Below are 21,111 nucleotides of genomic sequence, written 5' to 3'. Positions count from 1 at the left end.
TCGCTCTACAAGCGCCAAGTCGATGTTTGCAGAACGTCTGGAGGAGTCGGCCATCGCGCCAAGGTTTGCCGGCACACAAGCGCAACGGGCAAGAAATGTCACAACTGCAGATGATTGATTTGTGGGTTTAACGTCAAAAAACACCATGTGATTATGAGAGACGCCGTAGTGGAGGACTCCGGAAATTTTGACCACATGGGGCTCTTTAACGTGCATCCAAATCGTGTCACAACTGCAGTGAAACGCTACAAGAAGACGGCGTGCATCACTGCGAACCGAAATGCAACCTTTGTGATGGCAATCACCCCACCTGAGATCGCGAATGCAAAAGATGCTTCCACATTCCATAAATAGTGAGAAGGAGAAGAAGACGCAAAAGCAAGAGTGGCAAGAACAACAACGTCAAGACACACCAGCATCTGTCACGTTTAAGGAACGCTGCCACAATCAGGTGCCGGGACAGGAGAACGCCTCGAGCGTCCATCACCGTTCTTCATCCAGGGGGAGATCCCGATCCAGAGGGCGTTCCCTATCCAGAAGTCGTTTTAGATCCAGAGGGCGTTTTCGTTCCGGAGGGCGCCCCTCGACCCTGTGGGGATCCGAAAACCGCCTGGGAGTGCTCCAGATCCCGATCAAGAACGAGACCAACAGCCACACAGTAGACGCAGCCGAACGATGGCTCCTGGGCCAGCAGGGTTGCTGGTGAATCACGAAGCACAAGTAGCCAGCCCAAAGGTAAGGCACAGCCAGAGCATGCTCCCGATTTTCGTATTGTAGCGCTTGAACAAGAAAACAGGGCCCTCAAGAAGGAGCTTGAAGAGCCCCGGGCCTTAATAGCTAGAATAGAGAGCTGCCACGGAATTAATCTGTCGAGCTCACTGGCACCACCGACAATACGCTCACAACAAACGATCCACAACACACACAAACGCAAAGCCGTAGACAGCGACAGCGACACGACGGAGGCGATCGAGATGGTCTCGATAGAAAAAGAAGCCCCACTGACAAATGTCGAATCTGCGACAGCTAAGCTCAACGACAAAATCGACACGTTGGCGAACACGCTTGCCAAGTTCATGGAAACTTTTAAGACTTACACTGACAAAGCTGACAAGATGCTCGCGAGCCTGGAAAAGATGGCAGCCAACCCACCTGTGGCAGGTGCTCCTCAGAACATAAGCGCGGACAAACCAGCGGTTACGGCAAGCGTGCCGAGCATAACTTCTAGAGCTAAACTCCGACCAGTCAAAGCGCGCAATCTCGCGGAAATAACGAGCCCCGACGCACACAAGCTACCAAGCCATAATGGCTGCTTACCGTAACGAGATTAAGATCTGGCAGTGAAACTGTAACTCACTTCAGAAACGCAAAGCAGCGCTAACACAACTATTGCTAGCCTGTAAAATAAAGCCGCATATAATATTGCTACAGGAATGTGGAGAAAGCAAAACTGCTAAAATCATTGGCATTCAGGGGTACAGGGTAGCCAGGCCGACCCCACACCCCGAGTAGAACAAGACGCGAGGAGTGGCTACCTTCATCCGGAAGGACATAATGTTGGCGAAAGAGACGACTTTCGTATACAAAAAAGGCCTGGAAATGGTCCTGGTGGAAATCTTACCACACAGGGCTGTTAAAAGAAGCATCTTTGTGCTCAATGTTTACAGTCCTCCATCAGATAAGAAAAGCGATTTCAACAGGCTGCTTACCTCGGCGGTAAAATTGGCGGGTGACAATCCGCTCATAGTAGCGAGTGATTTGTACGTCAGGAGTACCGAATATGGATACTTAAAAAGCGAAGGCAAAGGCACCAAGTTAGCAGAAAGCGCGAATGCGTTGGACCTGCAGCTGATTAACAACCTTGCCCTCCCTTCAAGAAAAGGTAATTCGGTACAGCGGGACAAAATGTCGGACTTAACCTTCACCAAGAACGTCAGAGCAACCTGGGATAACCTTGCCGAAGACCTAGGTAGCGACCCCTGCGTTCTGGAAATTACCGTTGAGAACGAGGCGAAAGCGCCAAGAGAGTTCAAAATAACAGACTGGGATCAGTTTCGTAAAATACGGGAGGAGAAGGGCAATACAGAACTATCATCTAAAGCCCTCTTAAATGAATTAAAAATGGCAGCGAATGCGGCCACCAAAGATGTCGAGACTGATGAATCCATCCAGGTAATGGACTCTCACCTGGCCAGTTTGCTGCAGAAAAAAACATGACCTAAAAGAAGCGTGGCGTAAAAACAAGCTCAACAGACACTTACGCACAAAAATGGCGGACCTTGGCTGCGAAATCAAATTTCACGCCAAAACGCTCTGCGCCAAGCAGTGGAACAACACATGTGACGAAGCATGTGGCAAAATGAGGAAGGGAAGCAAATGGGGCCTGCTCAAACACCTTATGGCAGACAGCGACAAACCTACCAGAGGCGGCACCCAACTGCAAACTCCAGCACGCCCAGGATAGTGGTGGATCCCAAGCTCTCCTCAAAACGCTAGGCCAAAAATATCTCCCACTGGAAAGCAAAGCAGTAGCCTGGGAAAACAAAAGCCCCTCATATGAAGGTCGACCACAAGAAAAGCTAGACGAACCATTCAGTGAAGCTGAAATACGGTACGCTCTACAACAACGCAATGGAAGATCGGTGCCAGGGCTAGATGGAATCGACAATAAACTGCTACGGAATCTAGACGATGAAACAATTGTAATCATTAATAATAAGATAAATGAGGCATGGGAAACGGGTACCCTGCCCAAAGAATGGCGTAGTGCCCAGGTTTCGCTCATCCCGAAACCTGGAAAACCGCTGAGCATCGATAACTTAAGGCCCATATCACTCACATCTTGCGTTGGAAAAGTAGCTGAACATGCAATATTCAACCGTATCACGGTCCACATTGAAAGAAATGGGCTCTTTCGACACAACATTATTGGCTTCCGCAGGGCACTGTCCACACAGGACGCCATGGTGTTGTTAAGAGAACACATATGTTACGGCCTCCTTCACACGCCCAAAGCCATATTAGCCTTAGACCTCGCCAAGGCCTTTGACACCGTAAAACATGAACACATACTGGGTGAAATATCACACATGAACCTTGGCGAGAAATTCTACAACTACATTAAAGGCTTTCTGGCGAACCGAACCGCCACCATACGGATAGGAAAGCAATGCGGCGAACCCGAACGACTCGGAAATATCGGCACCCCAGAAGGGTCAGTGCTCTCGCCAATGATCTTTAATGTGGCGATGCACAGGTTGTCGGAGAAGTTGGCTCAAATCCAATCCGTGCACCATGCCATATATGCGGATGATATTACCATATCGGTCCCATGTGGCCACTCATATGGTGCCTTGGAAGGAATCCTTCAACAAGCATTGACTACAACTGAACACTTTCTGAAGCCAACTGGACTCGCACTGTCCCGCATTAAATCTACTCTAAGCTCTTTCATCCTCAACAATATTCGAGTGAAAAGGAGCAGCAAGTAGTGCTCAAAGCTGAGAACAACCAAACGATACCGCAAATATATACGGTCAAAGAACTAGGGCTAACGTTAAGTGCCAAGGAGGGCCACAACAAAGAAGCACTGAAGTGCCTTGAAAAAAGTACAAACAATTTTTCAAGAGGCATTGCTAGTATCGCCAACAAGAGAGCCGGCCTCCTAGAAGACAATATCATGAAGGCGTATCACGCCTTTCTCGTAAGTCACGTAGCATACGCGTTCCTGTTTCTGAAACTTACGAAGGCTGAAATCAAAAAGGTGAACTCCATGCTCCGCAAGAGACTGAAAACGGCACTCGGCTTGCCCAATAGCACGAGCGACGAGAAACTCGAGCAACTTGGTCTGCACAACACCACTGAAGAAATTTTTGAGGCTGAGAGAGTGGCACAGATCGCACGCCTGTCGTTGACGCAGGCAGGCCATCTCATCCTACGAGACGCAGGCATTTGCCCAATTTTTTAACCAGAGAAAAAACACAACTTGGTAATGAGGTGAGGAAACACGCCAGGGTTGCGCCAATCCCCCGCAACGTTCACCCAACGTTCCACAAAGGGCGAAGGAAGGACAGAGCGAGGGCGCTCATAAACAAGGCAAAAAAACACAACACGCACGTGCTATTCGTAGATGCCGCCCTCTACTAGGGCAGGGGGGCGTTCGCGATAGCGGTATTTGATATAGACGGAAACCTCACGAACGCGGAAACGGTCCAAACAAGCCATGTCCACGAAGCAGAGGAAATTGCGATCGCGCTAGCTTTGCGAAGCTGCGAAGCCTACTCCACAATATACACAGACTCTAAGAGACGGCGGCACAAACGTTCGCGGCTGGCCTAGTAGCTAGAAGCACTGGAAAACTCACCGTCAACGCAATAAGAGAGTACGAGAGCAAAGAAACTCTTGTTAAAGAAGAGAAAGCTCATATCTACGTATTCTGGCTCCCAGCCCACATGGGACAGTTACCGGGACTCGACCACTGCAATCCCAACAAAGAGGTCAACCGCCTGGCGCGTGAGCTCACGCGCCGCGCCACGGACAACGACCCCTCGATGGGTGAGTGGTACGAAATTCTCTACAGCCAGGACAAATCACTCACATACCACGAGATATCTTCACATTACTGGAGACAAAAACGTGCATTCCCAGCACGGCACCCAAAACTTGACAAAGCCCAAGCTCTAACTCTAAGAAGATTGCAAACACGTACGTACATAACACCATCCACTTTACACAAAGTCGACCCCGACACACCACCCACATGCTCCCTTTGCAACCATCCCTATTGCAATTTCGAACACATGCTCTGGCTGTGCCCTACCCACAGCGCAGCACAACTGAATACCCAAGAGGCTTGGCAGGAAGCCCGCAAGAGCAATGAATACAAGCAGCAACTACAGGCGGCCCAGAGGGCCCGGGACATCGCTACATACCTTCGGCTGCCAACGCCATCCTGGGCGGAGCCTCCGGGTTCAATTAAGGGTCGGAAGGGCCCTTTTTCAGCTACCCAGGATATTTTTAAATAAAGTTAATCTCTCGCTCTCTCTCTCTGGTCTTTGCCTGGTGCCAGCGGCGTTTCAGCGTGTTACGGATACCGAGCTCGCTGGACTGAAATTGCAAACTTGCCTCGTGTACTTGAAAACGTCATCGTGTTTTTCTTGAGCTTTAACAAGCATATCCTGCACCTTGAAGCGGTACTTCAAGCTATCAAGACCTCTGGACTCACCCATAAGTCAAAGACGTGCCACTTCGCGCACGAGGAGCTCTTGTTCTTGGGGCACGTACGTGGTAAGCAAGTCTAAAATCTTTCCCGACCCGCTGAAAACAGCCGCTATCGTCGATTTCCCGCCACCATCTGATATGAAGGCCGTGCGCTGATTCCTCTGATTATGCGCCTATCAGTGGTGTTTCGTCAAATGATTTTCACTGATCGCCAAGCCGCTAGCTCACCCCACGAAAATCAAATGAAACAAAAGGGAAATAAAAAAGCACGTGGCAATGCAACTTTTTGTATTGGCCTCCACACACTCGTGGCGCCGACCTCCTCTGTCCCCTCCCCCTCCCTCTTTCCCGGAGCCAGCACACCCACAGCGCTAAATGGCTGGGACGTGTGTTACCACTTAGTCAGTTGTCCCTGACGTCAGGAAAAGCTCACGTCAGCAAATTTCGCCAGCTTCTCGTTCCTCACGCGTGCGTTGAACGCTCCAGTTATACGATTACGCGTATGCGATGTGTGTGTGTGTGTGCGTGTGTGTGTGAGTGCGTGAGTGAGTGATTGTGCGTGTGTGTGTGTGTGTGTTTGTGTGTGTGTGTGAGTACGTGGGTGGGGACAAGTGAATGTGGGCGCATGTCAATGCGATTGCTTGTGTATGTGTGTGTGCATGTTGGCGCCTGCGCGAGTATGCGTTTAAGGATCTCTATTCACACGTGTGTGCATGTGTGCATGTGTGTGCCTGCGTGCGTTTCTGCTTCGGAGTAATTGCAAGGGCATATGAGCTCGTGTTCCGGAATGTGTGTGTATATGGGCGCATGCGCGTGCGTTCCTGCGTATTCACGCGTGTGTATGTGCCATGGCACAGAAATCAGCGCAGCTGTACGCGCTTGCATGCGTGTGTAAAGCGTGCGCATGTATGCGCCCGCGTCTTTGGATTGTGTGCGTATGCGCATGTGTATGTATGTTCTTGCACGCGTGTCCATATGGAGGGGTCTGTTTCGCATGTGTGTGCTCGGCGTATGTATTTACGTGCGTCACGCGTGTATCACGTGTGTATGCGCGTATGTATGTATGTATGTATGTATGTATGTATGTATGTATGTATGTATGCATGTGCGAACGTGTCTGACAGCGGCATCAGTACAGAAAGGCGTCAGGCCTGCTCACGTCGATCAATTGAATTCCATGAGCTTCCTTCAGCTCCCAATCAACCACAGTTAAGGAAGAAATTCTACTGTATGCGTCTAATAAATAGCGCAGTTCGTGAGATAATAATAATTGATGGGGTTTGAAGTCCCAAAACTGCTATATGATTATGATAAGTGCTGTAGTGGAGGGCTCCGGAAGTTTTAACCACCTGGGGTACATTTACGCGCACCGAAATGTAAGCGCATGGCTCCAAGCATTTTTACCTCCATCGAAAATGCAGTGGCCACGGCCGGGATGAAATTCCGCAACCTGCGGGTCAGCAGACCAACCGCAGTGGGGGTGAAACTCTTGGGCGAGAGCTGCCCTTATGGGAGGTACCTGGTTTAGGCCCAGTGCCGGCCAGCCACCCAGTAGATTCCAATGGGTGCACGAGGGCTTCGGGCGATGCCGTGGCGTTGGGTTGCAAAGCTTCAGACACCTGGAGGACTCCCAACCCGCTGCGCGCGACCAGTGATGGTTACCTGTGCAGCACTATAACGAAGGAGCCACCATGGCGGGTACACGTGTTAACAACAGCCAAAGCAGCTATAGGGAGGTGAACTGCTCAGCTCATCGCTGGTACTTACTTTTTAAAAATCGTTTTCATCAGTATTCATCGAACTTTTTAAATATACTATGAATTCTTGGTTTGGAAGACCTTTATTAGGCCCTAAGAATCGGCAGCCGACAGCTACAATGAACGAACCAAGATAATAATGTACAGATCAATAGGATGGATATACTAAATGCCGACACTAATTCTCCCCACGTGAGAGCGGCCAGCTTGGCCGCGGCAAGTCATGGGGACAAAGAACGTCACATGAAAAGCTTCATACGGGAGACATGGATGACCTTGGTAGTTCAATAACGGCGAAGTGCGGGGGCTACAAGTGGCGTCACGCGATAACGCACTGTTGAAGTCTCTTCGAGAACTGTGTACGGCCCGACAAACTGTGGCCGAAATTTGTCCCACAAACACGCTGTGCGAATAGGCGTCAAGAGGAGCACTTCGTCTCTAGGTTGGAAGGGTACAGCACGATGCGGTTCATCATAAACTAGCTTTCTGTCTTGCTGTCGGGCTTCAGTGTTTATACGAGCACGTTGGCAGCACTGTGTGAGTCGTGAAACGTATTCCTCTGAAGAGGATGGAGATGAATTCGCTTGGCAGGTAAAAAAGAGACGCCCAGAAAAGAAGTAGGGAAGCGTCCATAAACTAGGTAAAATGGCGAGCAGCCGGTTGTCCGCTGAATGGCTGTATTGTAGGCGAAAGTGACGAATGGTAGAACTACGTCCCAGCATTGTGGTCTGGTTGAATATAGGCGGCGATCATGTCAGCAAGAGTGCGGTGGAATCACTCAGTGAGGCCGCTAGTCTGGGGATGATAACCAAGGGCAGTCTTGTGAGTTGTGCCGGAGGTGTGAAGCAGTTCGTTCACTAGTTGTGAGAGGAAGGCTCTTCCACGGTCACTGAGCAATACACGTGGAGCACCATGGCGCAGTATAATGGCTCGGAGGATGAACTCGGGAATTTCAGAAGCTGAATCAGTAGAGACAGATGCCGTCTAGGCGTAGCACGTCAAATGGTCAACGGCTGTTGCTATCCACCGGTTTCCAGCAGCACTGACTGAAAGGGGGCCATTAAGAACGACGCCTACAACTTCGAATGGTGTCACTGGGCACGGAAGAGGCTGTAGTGTACAGGCGGGAGCAGATATTGGTAGTACTCTACATTGACAGGTGGTGAAGGACCCGACGTACCGAGCTACGCAAGAGGTAATGCCTGGCTAGTAAAACCGACTTCACAGGTGATCGTAGGTTTTATTGTAACCAAGGTGGCCAGCAGTAGGATTGTCATAAAGCGCTCTGAGGACTTCGGACCGAAGCGATCGGGGTAAAACGGGAACTCAGCGCTGACTGTCAGGATGGTAAATTTGGCGGTACAGCACCGAGTTATACAGATTGCATTGCGAAAGTTGGTGACGCAGCCTCACATTAGGTGGACGGGAACTGCCACTGAGGTAACCTATAATACACCGACAGTACAGGTCAGCCAGATGTCGAGAAGGAAAATCGTGGTGGTCATTCGAAGGTAGCTGGTCTACAGAGGCAAGAGAGAGAACCGCTGTAGACGTGGACTCTGAGGGTGTGTTGTGCGAAGTGATTGCGGAAACACGAAGTAGAGCCGCTGGTAGTGTGCAGCGAGAAAAAGCGTCGGCGTCACTACGCTTTCTGCCACAGTTGTTAAGAATGTCAAAATCATATTCTTGGAGGCGTAGAATCTAGCGGCCGAGGCGTCCGGACAAGTTCTTGACTGTCGAAAGCCAACATAAGGCATGGTGGTCGGTCACAATGGTGAAATGGTGGCCGTGCAGATAGGGACGAAATTTCGGCACTGGCGAAAACATGGCGAGACACCCCTGCTTGATGATAGTGTAGATCCTCTCGGCTGCGCAGAGGACGTGGCTGGCGTATGCAACGACCCGCTCTCGCAAAGCTTCGTGGCGTTGCAGGAGCACGGATCCTAAACCTCGGCTGCTAGCATCTGTGTGCAGACAGGTCGTTGCAGCATCGTGAAAACGGGAAAGTACAAGGTCGGTTGTGAGGGCATGTCGGAAGTCGATTTAAATTCCTGAGACCAGTTCAAGGGCATACCAGAAGCAAGAAGTTTATGGAGGGGTGCGGCTATAGAGGAAAAATATTCCATGAATCGCCGAAAGTAAAAGGCGAGACCAAGAAAACTTCGCGAATATTTCGGCTTGTCAGATGAGGTTAAGTGAAGCACCGCAGCAGTTTTATCAGGGTCTGAACGAATTCCGTCCTTGCTCACGACATGACTGAGGTCTTTGATAGATATGCTGGTGAAATGGCACTTCTTGGTGTTCATTTAAAGACTAGCGCCCGCAAGACAAGTTAGGACCTCATCCAAGCGTTGCAGATGTTGATGAAACGTCGATGAAAAGACAGCAATGTCGTCTAGGTACCATAAGCAAGTTCACCATTTCAGGCCAAGCAGCACGGTGTCAATCATGCGTTCAACATTTGCGGGTGCATTAGATAGACCAAACGGCATTACATTGAATCGTATAGGCCATCCGAGATTGCAAACGCAGTTTTTTCTTCATCTTCTTCGTGCATGGGGATTTTCCAATAGCCAGAACTCAAGTAGAGGCTCGAAAAAAATTCAGCGCCTTGTAAAAAATCGAGGGCGTCGTCGATGCGTCTTTTCTAGTGATCTTAATGAGCGACCGGTAATCGATGCAACATCATACCGCACCGTCTTTTTTACGCACCAGAATGATGGGAGAAGACCAAGGACTTGTTGAGAGTCGATTTATCTCCCGTTGCAGCATATCGTCTTAGTTTTCCTAATTGATTTTTGTTCGGCTAGAGAGACGCCGTACGGACGGCGGTGCACAATAGATGTTGCGTCGGTCTGCATACGATGTGCTGTAGCGGTTGTCTGGCCAAGGGTGGATGAATAGACGTCAAAAAAGTTCGCATGGTTTTCCAACAAATGAGTAAATTGTAATCTTGTGTTATGTTCGTTGCAGTGAGGACAACTGATTCATTGTTGAAGCGAGCCATGCCTGATGTGGGAGCAATGCCTTTTAAGGCAACAGGGCGACGAAGTGGCCAAAATGTCACCAGAGTCGACGTTGTTGGACAAAACTAAGACTAATTGCTGTTCGTGTGGTGGTAGCTCGATGTCTACAGCAGCGATGAATCTATTTGGCGTGTAGATTTTGTCGGTGAGCAAGTGGTCTTTGTCAGTAAGATGGACGACAAGTTGTCATGGCAGATGAAAGAAAGTCCGAGCTTAAAATGAGTCAGTGGGAGCACGGGGATAGCACAGCAAATTCTATATGGTGAAGAAGGTCGTTGATTAGCACACGGGCAGTACAGAGAGCGGAAGAGCGAATCGTTTTTCCCTGGGCTGTAACCAGAGTTGGTTCATCATAAGGCATTTTTACTTTTTAAAGACGGGCACAAAAATCAGCACGAATAATCGAAAACGTAGCTGCATTGTCCACCAAAAGAATCAACGTCCACTACCTCAACTCTGACTGAAATCATAATGTAAGGGCGTGCTGGAGTAATGGGAGTCTTGTGTTGGAATGCAGCTTGTCCTCCAAAAACTGCCTAGCTTAGTTTTCCGGACGACGTTGAGAAGCAAGAGGCAGGCTGAAGAAGAGAAGAGGAGCGACGGTAGGGCGACGGTGAAAGGCGTCGAGTTGATCAGTGACAACGGCGCAGTTCACCCGATGCTGGCGGAGATAGAGACCGACGCGGCGTTGACGAATAACGGCGGCCCTGGTACAAGGCCCCTGCGGTATAGTCCCGTTCGCGTATGTCATACCCTCGGCACTCGTCTTGCTGGCGCTTGCGGCAAAAGCGTGAAATGTGACCACGATAGCCGCAATAATAGCAAGTAGGCCGAGTGGGTCGATAAGGAGGGTAGTAGCTTGCGCTAATTGCACCGGGAGAGAGAGCAGTGAGAGGGACAGATGACGGCTCAGGTGGTGGTGATGAAAAGCTCGTGGGAAAGCTCGTGGGAGCTGTGGCAGCAACCGACGCGTACGTTCATGGCGAGGACGTCGAGCTGATGGTGTCTGGTGGCGCAGCGGCGGTGTGCGGGAACGATGGGAGAGTTTGAGAGACAGTGGGCTGCAGGTTGGCCATGTGGGTCATGGACGTGAGCTCTTCCCTAATGACATCCCGCAATGACCTTGAAGAAGACTGAATGGGACACACTGAAGGTAGTGTGAATCCCATTGATCCTAATTCTTTGCGTATATTCGCTCTTATTTTGTTTTGCAGATTTGGATCAGATTGATTGATATGTGGGGTTTAACGTCCCAAAACCACCATATGATTATGAGAGACGCCGTAGTGGAGGGCTCCGGAAATTTAGATTACCTGGGGTTCTTTAACGTGCACCCAAATCTGAGTACACGGGCCTAAAACAATTCCGCCTCCATCGGAAATGCAGCCGCCGCAGCCGGGATTCGAACCCGCGACGTGCGGGTCAGCAGCCGAGTACCTTAGCCACTAGACCACCGCGGCGGGGCGATTTGGATCAGTCGTATTACGGGCCGCATCACTGTCTCGTTGTAGACGCATAGATGCAAGTTCTTCGAGGAGCTGACAGGTGGTCGCAACGTCAGCAACGGTAGCCGGATTCTGCATTGCAAGGGCATCGAATGCGATGGGTGCGATTCCCGTTAGAAGCTGTCGCACCTTGTCTGACTCTGTCATTGATGGATCAACCCGGCGGCAAAGTGAAAGAACATCCTCTATGTAAGATGTATACGACTCCCCGATGTGCTGTTTCCTAGCCGCGAGAGCTTTCGTTGCGAAAGCTGAACAAACAGCTGGTGTGCCAAAGACATGGCGAATCTGATATTTCAAGACTGGCCAGTCGGGGATGCAGATTAGGTGGTCAAAGAAGCACGTCTTCGTGACATCTGTGAGGTAGAATGAGGCGTGAGTGAGTTTGTAGGTCTTATCCTACCAGTTCGCCGCACCGACACGTTGGAAATCGTCCAGCCATTCTTCCACATTTTCCCAGCGCATACCAGCGAAAGGATGGGGTTCACGCTGGAGGCTGCTAATGACGTGAGAAGGCGTGGCACGCTGTGGTGGGGTGGGAATGACTGCAGCAACAACCTTATCTTGCTGCGAAATATTTCCGGACAGCTGGTCTAAGTGGTGACCTGAACGTAGCTCCAGGGAATCTAGCGGTCTAGATGGCGACGGGGGGTCGAACAGCACCCTCCACCACGTATGAAGTCTTGGTTTGGAAGACCTTTATTAGGCCTGAGGAACCAGCAGCAGACAGCTACGTTGAACTAACTAGGATGATATTGTACAGATGAAGAGGATGGGTACACTAAATGCCGACAATATCTCTTTTGCCATTCTCTATAGGAAGCTGACTTTCATTGCAACGATCGTTTGCAAAGATTGAGAATGCAGCTTCGGCGACGCGCTGGTAGGTTCTGCGTACCATGCGCACTACGCCGACCAAAGAAGTGCAGAATTCCGAGAAACGAGGAAGAAAATACGGGCGCGGAGGAGATTGTCGCTACTTTCCAGATCAAAGGGCTTTAGACAGCAGTAGAGTTCCTGAATAATGCCACGTCTCTGCCACAAAATTTGTTATCACCACGTTAAACTGTATGTAATTCTCAGCGCGAACCGCACATGCACTGTTCGAGAAATTTCGGGACTGCAGCAAATTGTTTTCTTGATATTCCGCCCACTTGAGAAGAAATACAGATCATTTTGGAACCTACGTCACCGCTAGTGATAACGCTAGAATATTCAATGGCAACAGTATAAATGCTGACACGCTTCGCGGCTTGGCAGTGGTTGACCGATGTCTGAGGCTCCGCTCGCCACTATCAGTGCAAGTCTGCTACTTTAACCCGACTTTCCGTTCCGTGCACAGTTTCACCCAAATGAACAGTTTGATCTGACAATCCAGTCTCCAGCCTTGAGCCACGTCACGACCCCGTGACAATATGCTACATTTAACCATGCACTGCGAAGAATATATATATATATATATATATATATATATATATATATATATATATATATATATATGGGAAAGCAGTGTTACCTAAGGGCTCGTTTTTTGTGTTTTAACACAATATTAATGAGATCTAACAAACAGTAATGCCAAGGAATGTACAGGGGAAGTTATTAGAACTAATGGAATCTAAATAAGAAGAAAGAAAAGTGGATGAAAAAATAACAAGCCGTGGGCAGGAAACACCTATGTCTATATATATATATATATATATATATATATATATATATATATATATATATATATATATATATATTTATATATATATATATATATATATATATATATATATATATATATATATATATATATATATATATATATATATAGGTCACAACGTGGTTCATTTCGACGTGTCGGCCTAGAAGCTGGCCTTTATCAGAATTGAGGGTACAGTTTGTTGGTGCTCAGCTTTATATAATCTTGAATCATAGTGTGAGAGAAACAGGAAAAAAGCGAAAAAAAAAAGAAAATGAAGTAAAGAAATGAAAAAAAAAAGAAAAAAGAAAAAAGGAGAATATAAGGTGGACTTCCCCAGGCACCCCCTCTCACTCTTTTTTCCCTTCCCCCATCTCTCTTCCGTTCCTCCTTTCCACATTTACGATGTTTGCGGTCTGTGTATTGGTCTGTGTATACACAGACCGCAAACATCCTAAATTTGAAAACGAGAAAGGGGAGAGAGATGGAGGGGGAAGGAGTAAGAAGAGTGAAAGAGGGTGCCCGGGGGAGTCCACCTTATATCCTCCTTTTTTTCTTATTTTTTCCTTGTTCTTTTTTTTCTTTTTTCTTCGTTTTTTCGCTTTTTTCGCTTTTTTTCCTCTTTCTCTCACACTATGATTCAAGATTATATAAAGCTGAGCACCAACAAACTGTACCCTCAATCCTGATAAAGGATTGTGTGTGCGTGTGTGTGTGTGTGTGAGTGTGTTTGCAATGTACTTATACAAGTTAAAATTTCTAAAACAAAATGCACCGCTGCCTGCCTACACATTTGACACTAAATAAAAGAACTACACTTATAATACAAAACATTGTATTATATAAATATATATATATATATATATATATATATATATTTGGCACTTTTTATTATGTTTAAGATGACCACTATCGCGTAGAGTTCATGACTCGGAGGTACACGTGTTCCTTCAGCTAGGCTTCCTAGCTGCCTCCTGATATTATCAGCACTTGGAGCATGCATAGATAAAAGAAGCACAGGAAGCACTGAAGCACGCGGTTAAAACAACACAAGCCTTTCAGAACGCATTATTATGTTCTGCAAAACTGGCATAATAAAATTGAGTCGCCACCAGTATAAATGTTGTGACAACGTCACTTATACTCGGATTTCTCATGAAACAATCGAGCACATGTGGACTCATATGAGGAACTGTGCTCCTGATCTCGTAGAGAGAGCCAACAAAACAACCGCGTGATTTAATGGTGGATTGGATACTTCTCCTCTATTTGTAGTTCGGAAGAAGCTACTTGTAATGTAGCGCTGCTTTAGTGAGAAGCTAGGCTTATCCGTGCAAATTTCGATTGTACAATGTTTTTTGGTCGCAGGCCCTTGAAACAGTGAATGGCTTGACGCAGTTTTGGCGTTACTGCATATTCACTCGTGTATCATAACACGTAGCAGTTGTGCATACACTGAATAAAGCTCAAGAATGCGTATAACACACTTAAAACGAGCAATTACACGCTTCTGCTGGCTACGGTGCACACGCCCCCAATGCAGACGCTCCTGGGATTTTCAGTACCATGCGACTACAGCGCTGCCACCATTGCAACTCGCCGAGGAATAAGCGGACATGCGGTGCAGCCGCCTCGTTCATTCCACTGCCCTCTTTCAGCGCATGTAGCGGCGGTGCATGTTATTAGGGACTACACTACGCCTTTGCGCTGCTGGAGAGGCGAAAAAATGCTTTGAACTCCCGTGACACAGTCCCGCAAAGAGGTGTTTCTTCTTTCTTCGCGGGTCGTTGACACGCCAGGCACGTCGAGTGGCGATCGGCGACAGGCTAAAGCAAGTCGCCCGAAAAAATAGGGCGCGGCTTCGTGGCGTAACTATGGTTGCTGACCAGGTAAGATTGCGAACCTCTGCGCAACTCTGCGGTCGTAGGGACCACATACAGTGACTCTAGAACGCCTTTTTTTGCAGCACTATCGCACGGGATTCAGCAAAAGACTTTAGCGAACACGAGACTCTAAACGAGATTTCACCTATCGTAAACTTTTGTAGCTATACGTCGCAAGGAAAGCTACACTTAAGAAACAAGGGCAAATCAATAGAGCTGCAGCAAACGAAACCACCACTTAAAGCTCGGTTCGTGCCGTGGCCATCCAAGTGGAAAGCGAGCGGGAAGTCTACCGGTGCACCACTTCAATGGAGCCGCACGTAACTCTTAAACGATGAGTAACTAAAGGCTACCGATCATAGCACCACAAGTGACTTGGTCTCATTTGACTCCATTTTCTGCACATTAGTGCTGCGGCTATTCCAAAAATTTTTCTGCTTTAGATCACCATAGCACTCTTTGAGTTTTGAGGTTATTTAAACAGTAAAAAAAATGGCAGCATATCCACGGAGTGAATGATGTAGAGTCGAGCGAAGCATTCGTCCGTCCATTCGTTCTTGCATCCTTCCGTCTGTGCGACCGTCCATGCGTCCATCCGCCCCTGGGTCCGTTCATGCGTCCATTCAGGCATCTGTCTGTGTGCCCGTTCGTCCATCTATTCAACACTCCAAGTACCACCATCTTGCATCTTTTCATCCTATATTCCCCATATAGAAACACCGCCATCCAGCGGACATTCCAAGGACTAAACGAGAGGTGGCACACGCACACTTTCTAACAGCTTGCGCTTCGGGTCATTTTCCCACCTTTAACCACCTCGAGTTCATGGTATATACTAGTTCATTGTATTCATGGCACTGCGGCTCAACGCTCGCTAAACCTTTCTAAAACTAAGGTGGTTATACCCAGCGGGTATAACGTAGCAACCCTTTCCCTTCAGATAGTGCTCAATATACATGCAATGGCTGCTAATGGGGATCGCAGCGTGCACGTTAACTAAAAGCCGAATGCTCCTGTCTCTCATACCCCATTATCAGCTATTGGCATGTAGATTGAGCACTAATTTTTGTTGTTCAACAACGCACAGAAGGAATTTTTCACGGGCACCACCTTGGAGGTCAAATTGTTTGCAGGTAAAAGCGTAAGACTGGTTACGTACTACGCGGGATGAATGGGTGCCGCTATAAGGAGCTTCGCCCCTAACAACGTTGGTGACAAACAATTGATAAAGTACAATGGCGTCACTCCTAAGAGTATGCTGATATACTGAGACGACAGCAGTTCATTCCCTAACAACAACAGCAAAGTGCGAATTTCGTAAGCAGACCTAGCTCTGCAAACGTCAATGTTATTTTAGTTATGAAGCTATCTAGAAGATGAAAACAAACAAACAAACAAAAACAGCCGTACTTCAAATCTTGATCTGTCAGCTCCGAGGCCTCGTAGCTCTCAGTCATCAGTGAGAGTTGCTCGATGCAGCTGATGAACACTTCAATGTTCCAGCACTCGTAAGTGTTCAGGAGCGCTGCACAAAAGAAAAAGAGAAAAAGAAAACAGGGTCAACTAGCATAATAAAATAAATTCAGAAGTATTGTACACAGAGTCATACAGTGAATGCCGGTAGGCGGAAGTCTTGATGGCGGTTTTCGCAAAACATGGATCACCGCAATGTGTTCTTGAGAGAGGGGTGCAACATGTATGGTTGTTTAGTTGCTATGTGCGTTAAACATTTTCACCTCTTGTTTTCCCTCTTGTCAGTATCGTTCGAGCTCATGCAATCTTACTATTGTAGCTCATCCTGTGGGACAATGTATCTTGTGTGAGCTTTCATTTATAGCGATAGATGCAACACTGATACGCTAAATGGGTTTTCGCTATCACCGCGACATCACCAACGCAGTCATGGTCCTGATAATCACACCAGAACAATAGCTCTATTACCAGCTTGGTGGCATCTTCAAGCCACACCCCCGCTGTGCCCATTACTGTCCAGTACAGTTCCTTACCCCAGGGAAAAAGCAACGTCCGAGCGATTTTTCGGCGGCAGAAGAAAGGTGGATCGTAACAACAATATAAGCATTTGACATGAACAACATTGCGCTGCCGGCGGTGTTTATCCGAAAATGGTCCTAAGGGTTAAAAATATAATTCACGAGAGACGTTTGCTTCACAACATGGTGGCGACCCTGGCACTTCAAAACAAACTTTGGTGACAGTGCAGGGCTTGTGGCAGGCACCAAAAGCCACACTAGCAAGCGAGGGTCTTGTGAGTGAGTGAGTGAATAAACTTCTATTTGGTCCGGGAAAACACCATGAAACGCACATCTGGCTAATCCCACGACCAAACCGAGAAGTCTAGCCGGCCGGCTCGATCACGTGCCCGCTGGTTGGCCAGGATTTGGTCTTAGAAGACCAAATCCTGGCCGCAGGAGCGTGTCCCACTCTTCCTTATTGGAGATCGGGCCCAGCGACGCGCACTCCCAGAGCATGTGAGGCAAAGTAGCATCCTCTCTGCAAACCACGTAAGAACTATTCGTGTGAATTTCAGGATAGATCCTAATAAGGAACGCAGAATTTGGGTAAGAGTCGGTTTGCAGGATTCTGAGCGTAATCGCCTGCAGTCTATTTAGCTTTGTATGAGGTGGCGGGAAGAGTCTTCTTTCTATATAAAATATTTTGTTTATGTTATTGTGCGTGCTAGGAGTGCCCCCGTGTCCAGGAGGAAAGTCGCTCGATCCGATGGTGGCCGATCCGACGGTCGGTAAAGCAACGCGCAGCCTCGTGGGCATACTTGTTAAGGTTCAGAGAAACCCCCTCGATTGCCCCGATGTGAGCAGGAAACCTGAAGATGCTGTGTGTCGCACTGTCATTGTTTCTGCCGTTTCTCGGAATATGAATTACTTGCCTTCTTACCCAGCCTTTTTAAAATGCCCTGAAGGGGACTTTGCTGCTTTGGGGTCACTATACACGCTGTCTCTTTGACCACGTGTGAAGGAAATATTTTACTATCAGGTGACTTCAGCTCCGTTCATATTACATGGGGAGTAAAAACTGATACGTGTGGCAGCTGGTTGTGGCAATGGGCCCAAGATAATCATATTTCTTGTCACAAATGGGGAAGCCAAACATACGTATGCAGTCATACTTCTTCAGCACTGGATTTAACTTTTACAAGCTACAACATTAATGTTTCATCTTGTTCAGTCGCTGATTGTGACTCAACAAGAAGAGTATCTAATGTGTCGAGTGCCGTGTACGCTTGAAGAAAAGTAAGCATTTACTACTGACAAAACCTCCCATTCGGGAGAGTTAAGCCTACAACTAATATTTCGTATGCCAGGGAGAGCAGCTTTAACGTCGGTTTGAATTTGTGGTAAAGTTTGCTCCAAATCATTGTCACTATTCTGTCACCTCTCGTAGGACGGTCTAGTCTGAACAAATGGTAATTCCTAAAGTGAAGATTAGTATCGGGAGCAATCGAAGGTTTTTGAAGTAAGAATAAATAAATTTAGTTTACCACACATGAAATATAAGTCAGTAAAAGCAGCAAATAGAAAGCAACAATTCCACTGCAGAACTCTCAGGGACGCAATTTTGGTGTAGGGATTGTTGCGGAGATAACTTGCTTTAAAAAACTTTCTTTTAGTACTTTACTACACGAAGTCTTTTTGGGTTTAGACGGAAGGGAACATGAAACGTCATGGTTCAACGGAGACCGGCTGCGTTTTTGGGTCCGAGCATCAAGCTCGACTTCATTAGACACATTTAGGTCTAACAATCGGTCGTGGACAACGTTTGTCTTGCACTTTGAGGAGCCTTGGATCTTATTCACGATATTCACCTTATCATTACATACTGCAGTAGCATCACTGGCAGTCAGTATTTTATTGGGCTCAAGATTACCCAGATCACTTATGATCAACAGTTTGTAATTTGATTACCGACAACTTATGCTACGCATTCGGAGATGGTAGCTGCCAATCAGTCCTTTAGTGTAGCGATAGCTCTTCCTACCGCTACCTCATCTGCCTGCGCAATATTATCATCCTAAAATGAATGACGTGCTGTAACACCTGCTAGCCATGGGCTCTCTCCTTAACAGCTGCAATGGCTTCCTTTCTAGAGCATCTTCTTTGTCTAGGATATCTTAATTTCTACTTCTTCATGGCGCATTGGGAACTCTGCGAAATTAGCTACGTGGTGTTCACCGCACAAGCAAAACAAGTCATTTTGGGCCTTACAATCTTAATCTAAGTGGTGTTCACCACGTCTCCGACATCAACCTTCTAATTTTCCGCCACGAGAGCTATGCCCGAATCTCCAGCAGCTCTGACATTGCAATGGGCGAGACGCTAACTGATCTGCTGTAAATACTAATGGCCATGCTTTAATTTTTGAAGGGCATGACGTACCTGCAAAAGTTGCAATCACTGACTCTGTGGGATGTCGTTTGTTGTCAACCAGTCGAATGCACCGGTAAACTGCCGCCACACCTGCCACAGACAGCTTCTTGAGCGTGTCTGCAGGGCTTAGTTGTGCGTCAACCCCACGCACAATGCCTTTAGTGTATGCGAGAAGTTGCGGTATATACGCACTCACCGGGATCGAAGCAAAGGAAGAATACCTAAGGAGATCTTTTACACATTGCTAATGTGGTGTTTGACATACAATGCCACCGCGATAAAACTGCCGCACGTCGGTTAAGTTCTGGTAGTTTGAGGTCACGACATGGAGATGTAATCGTGTCGCCTTAGAGTTATTGAGCTTAATGAAGTGTCCACCAAAAGGTACTAGAGCGATGGAAATGTTGCTCACGCCACTGTGGAGAAACAAGTCAAGAGCTAAATCATCATTCTGTAGAGAGGCCGCCGAAGTGAACAATGCTGACCTGGAGAATTCCAAGGCATCAGTACAGCCTCAAGACTAGATCAAGAAAAGGAAAATGATCCTGCACGAAATAATGAAAAACGTACCAAATACACGGCGAAAGATAAAAACTATCTCGTACTTAGCCACTCAACCAGCACCGAGAACCGCCTAACCAGATCAAGTGCCGCTTGCCGACCAGTAGCAGAACGGGGGCATTCGAAGACACTCTGCTACGATGAGTGTCTTCACAGGAATCGAACTCCTACTTCTAAATTCATATATAAACCCAAAAAAGTGGACGGAGGGAAGGCCGCTGTGGTAGCTCAGTGGTTGGAGCATCGAACGCGTTATTGGAAGGTCGTAGGTTCAATTCCTGCCCACGGCTGGTTATTTTTTCATCTACTTTTGTTTCTTCTTATTTACATTCCATTGGTTCTAATAACTACCTCTGTACATTCCTTGGCATTGCTGTCTGTAAGATCTCATTAATATGGTGTTAAAACACGGAAAAACGAGCCCTTAGGTATACACTTCTTTCCCTTATTTCATTGAACGATGGTCTCGTACTGGCAGATTTGGTGTGTTTAGGTTGTATAAGAGGGACAATTAATCACCTGCCTGCTCATAATTAGTTCATGTGCTACGTGACGCCAAAACAGGCGCATAACAGTCTTTTCACGCTCGTCGTTTGGCTTGTAGATGGCGCTGACTGTCACTCCTACTTCTAAATTCACATATAAACCCCAAAAAGTGGATGGAGGGAAGGCCGCTGTGGTAGCTCAGTGGTTGGAGCATCGAACGCGTTATTCGAAGGTCGTAGGTTCGATTCCTGCCCACGGCTGGTTATTTTTTCATCTACTTTTCTTTCTTCTTATTTACATTCCATTGAGTCTAATAACTTCTCCTGTACATTCCTTGGCATTACTGTCTGTTAGATCTCATTATTATTGTGTTAAAACACGGAAAAACGAGCCCTTAGGTATACACTTCATTCCCTTATTTCATTGAACGATGGTCTCGTACTGGCAGATTTGGTGTGTTTAGGTTGTATAAGAGGCACAATTAATCACCTGCCTGCTCATAATAAGTTCACGTGCTACGTGACGCCAAAACAGGCACATAAGAGTGTTTTCACGCTCGTCGTTTGGCTTATAGATGGCGCTGACT

At 47.5% G+C, this 21,111-nt stretch overlaps 1 protein-coding gene across 1 annotated transcript in view; it reads right to left on the bottom strand.

Annotated features, from left to right (window-relative positions):
- Nucleotides 1-21,111, bottom strand: part of LOC119178327 (uncharacterized) — a 143,422-nt gene that overhangs the window by 14,442 nt on the left and 107,869 nt on the right. Inside the window, exon 4 of the mRNA XM_075887310.1 lies at nucleotides 16,486-16,600. Coding sequence (XP_075743425.1) covers nucleotides 16,486-16,600 — 115 coding nt within the window. The remainder of the gene's footprint in view (nucleotides 1-16,485; nucleotides 16,601-21,111) is intronic.

This window comes from Rhipicephalus microplus, chromosome 1 (assembly GCF_043290135.1).
Source record: "Rhipicephalus microplus isolate Deutch F79 chromosome 1, USDA_Rmic, whole genome shotgun sequence".
NCBI classification, from domain to species: domain Eukaryota; kingdom Metazoa; phylum Arthropoda; class Arachnida; order Ixodida; family Ixodidae; genus Rhipicephalus; species Rhipicephalus microplus.
The sequence above is the reverse complement of the archived record's forward strand: the minus strand, read 5'-3'. Positions and strand labels throughout refer to the sequence as shown.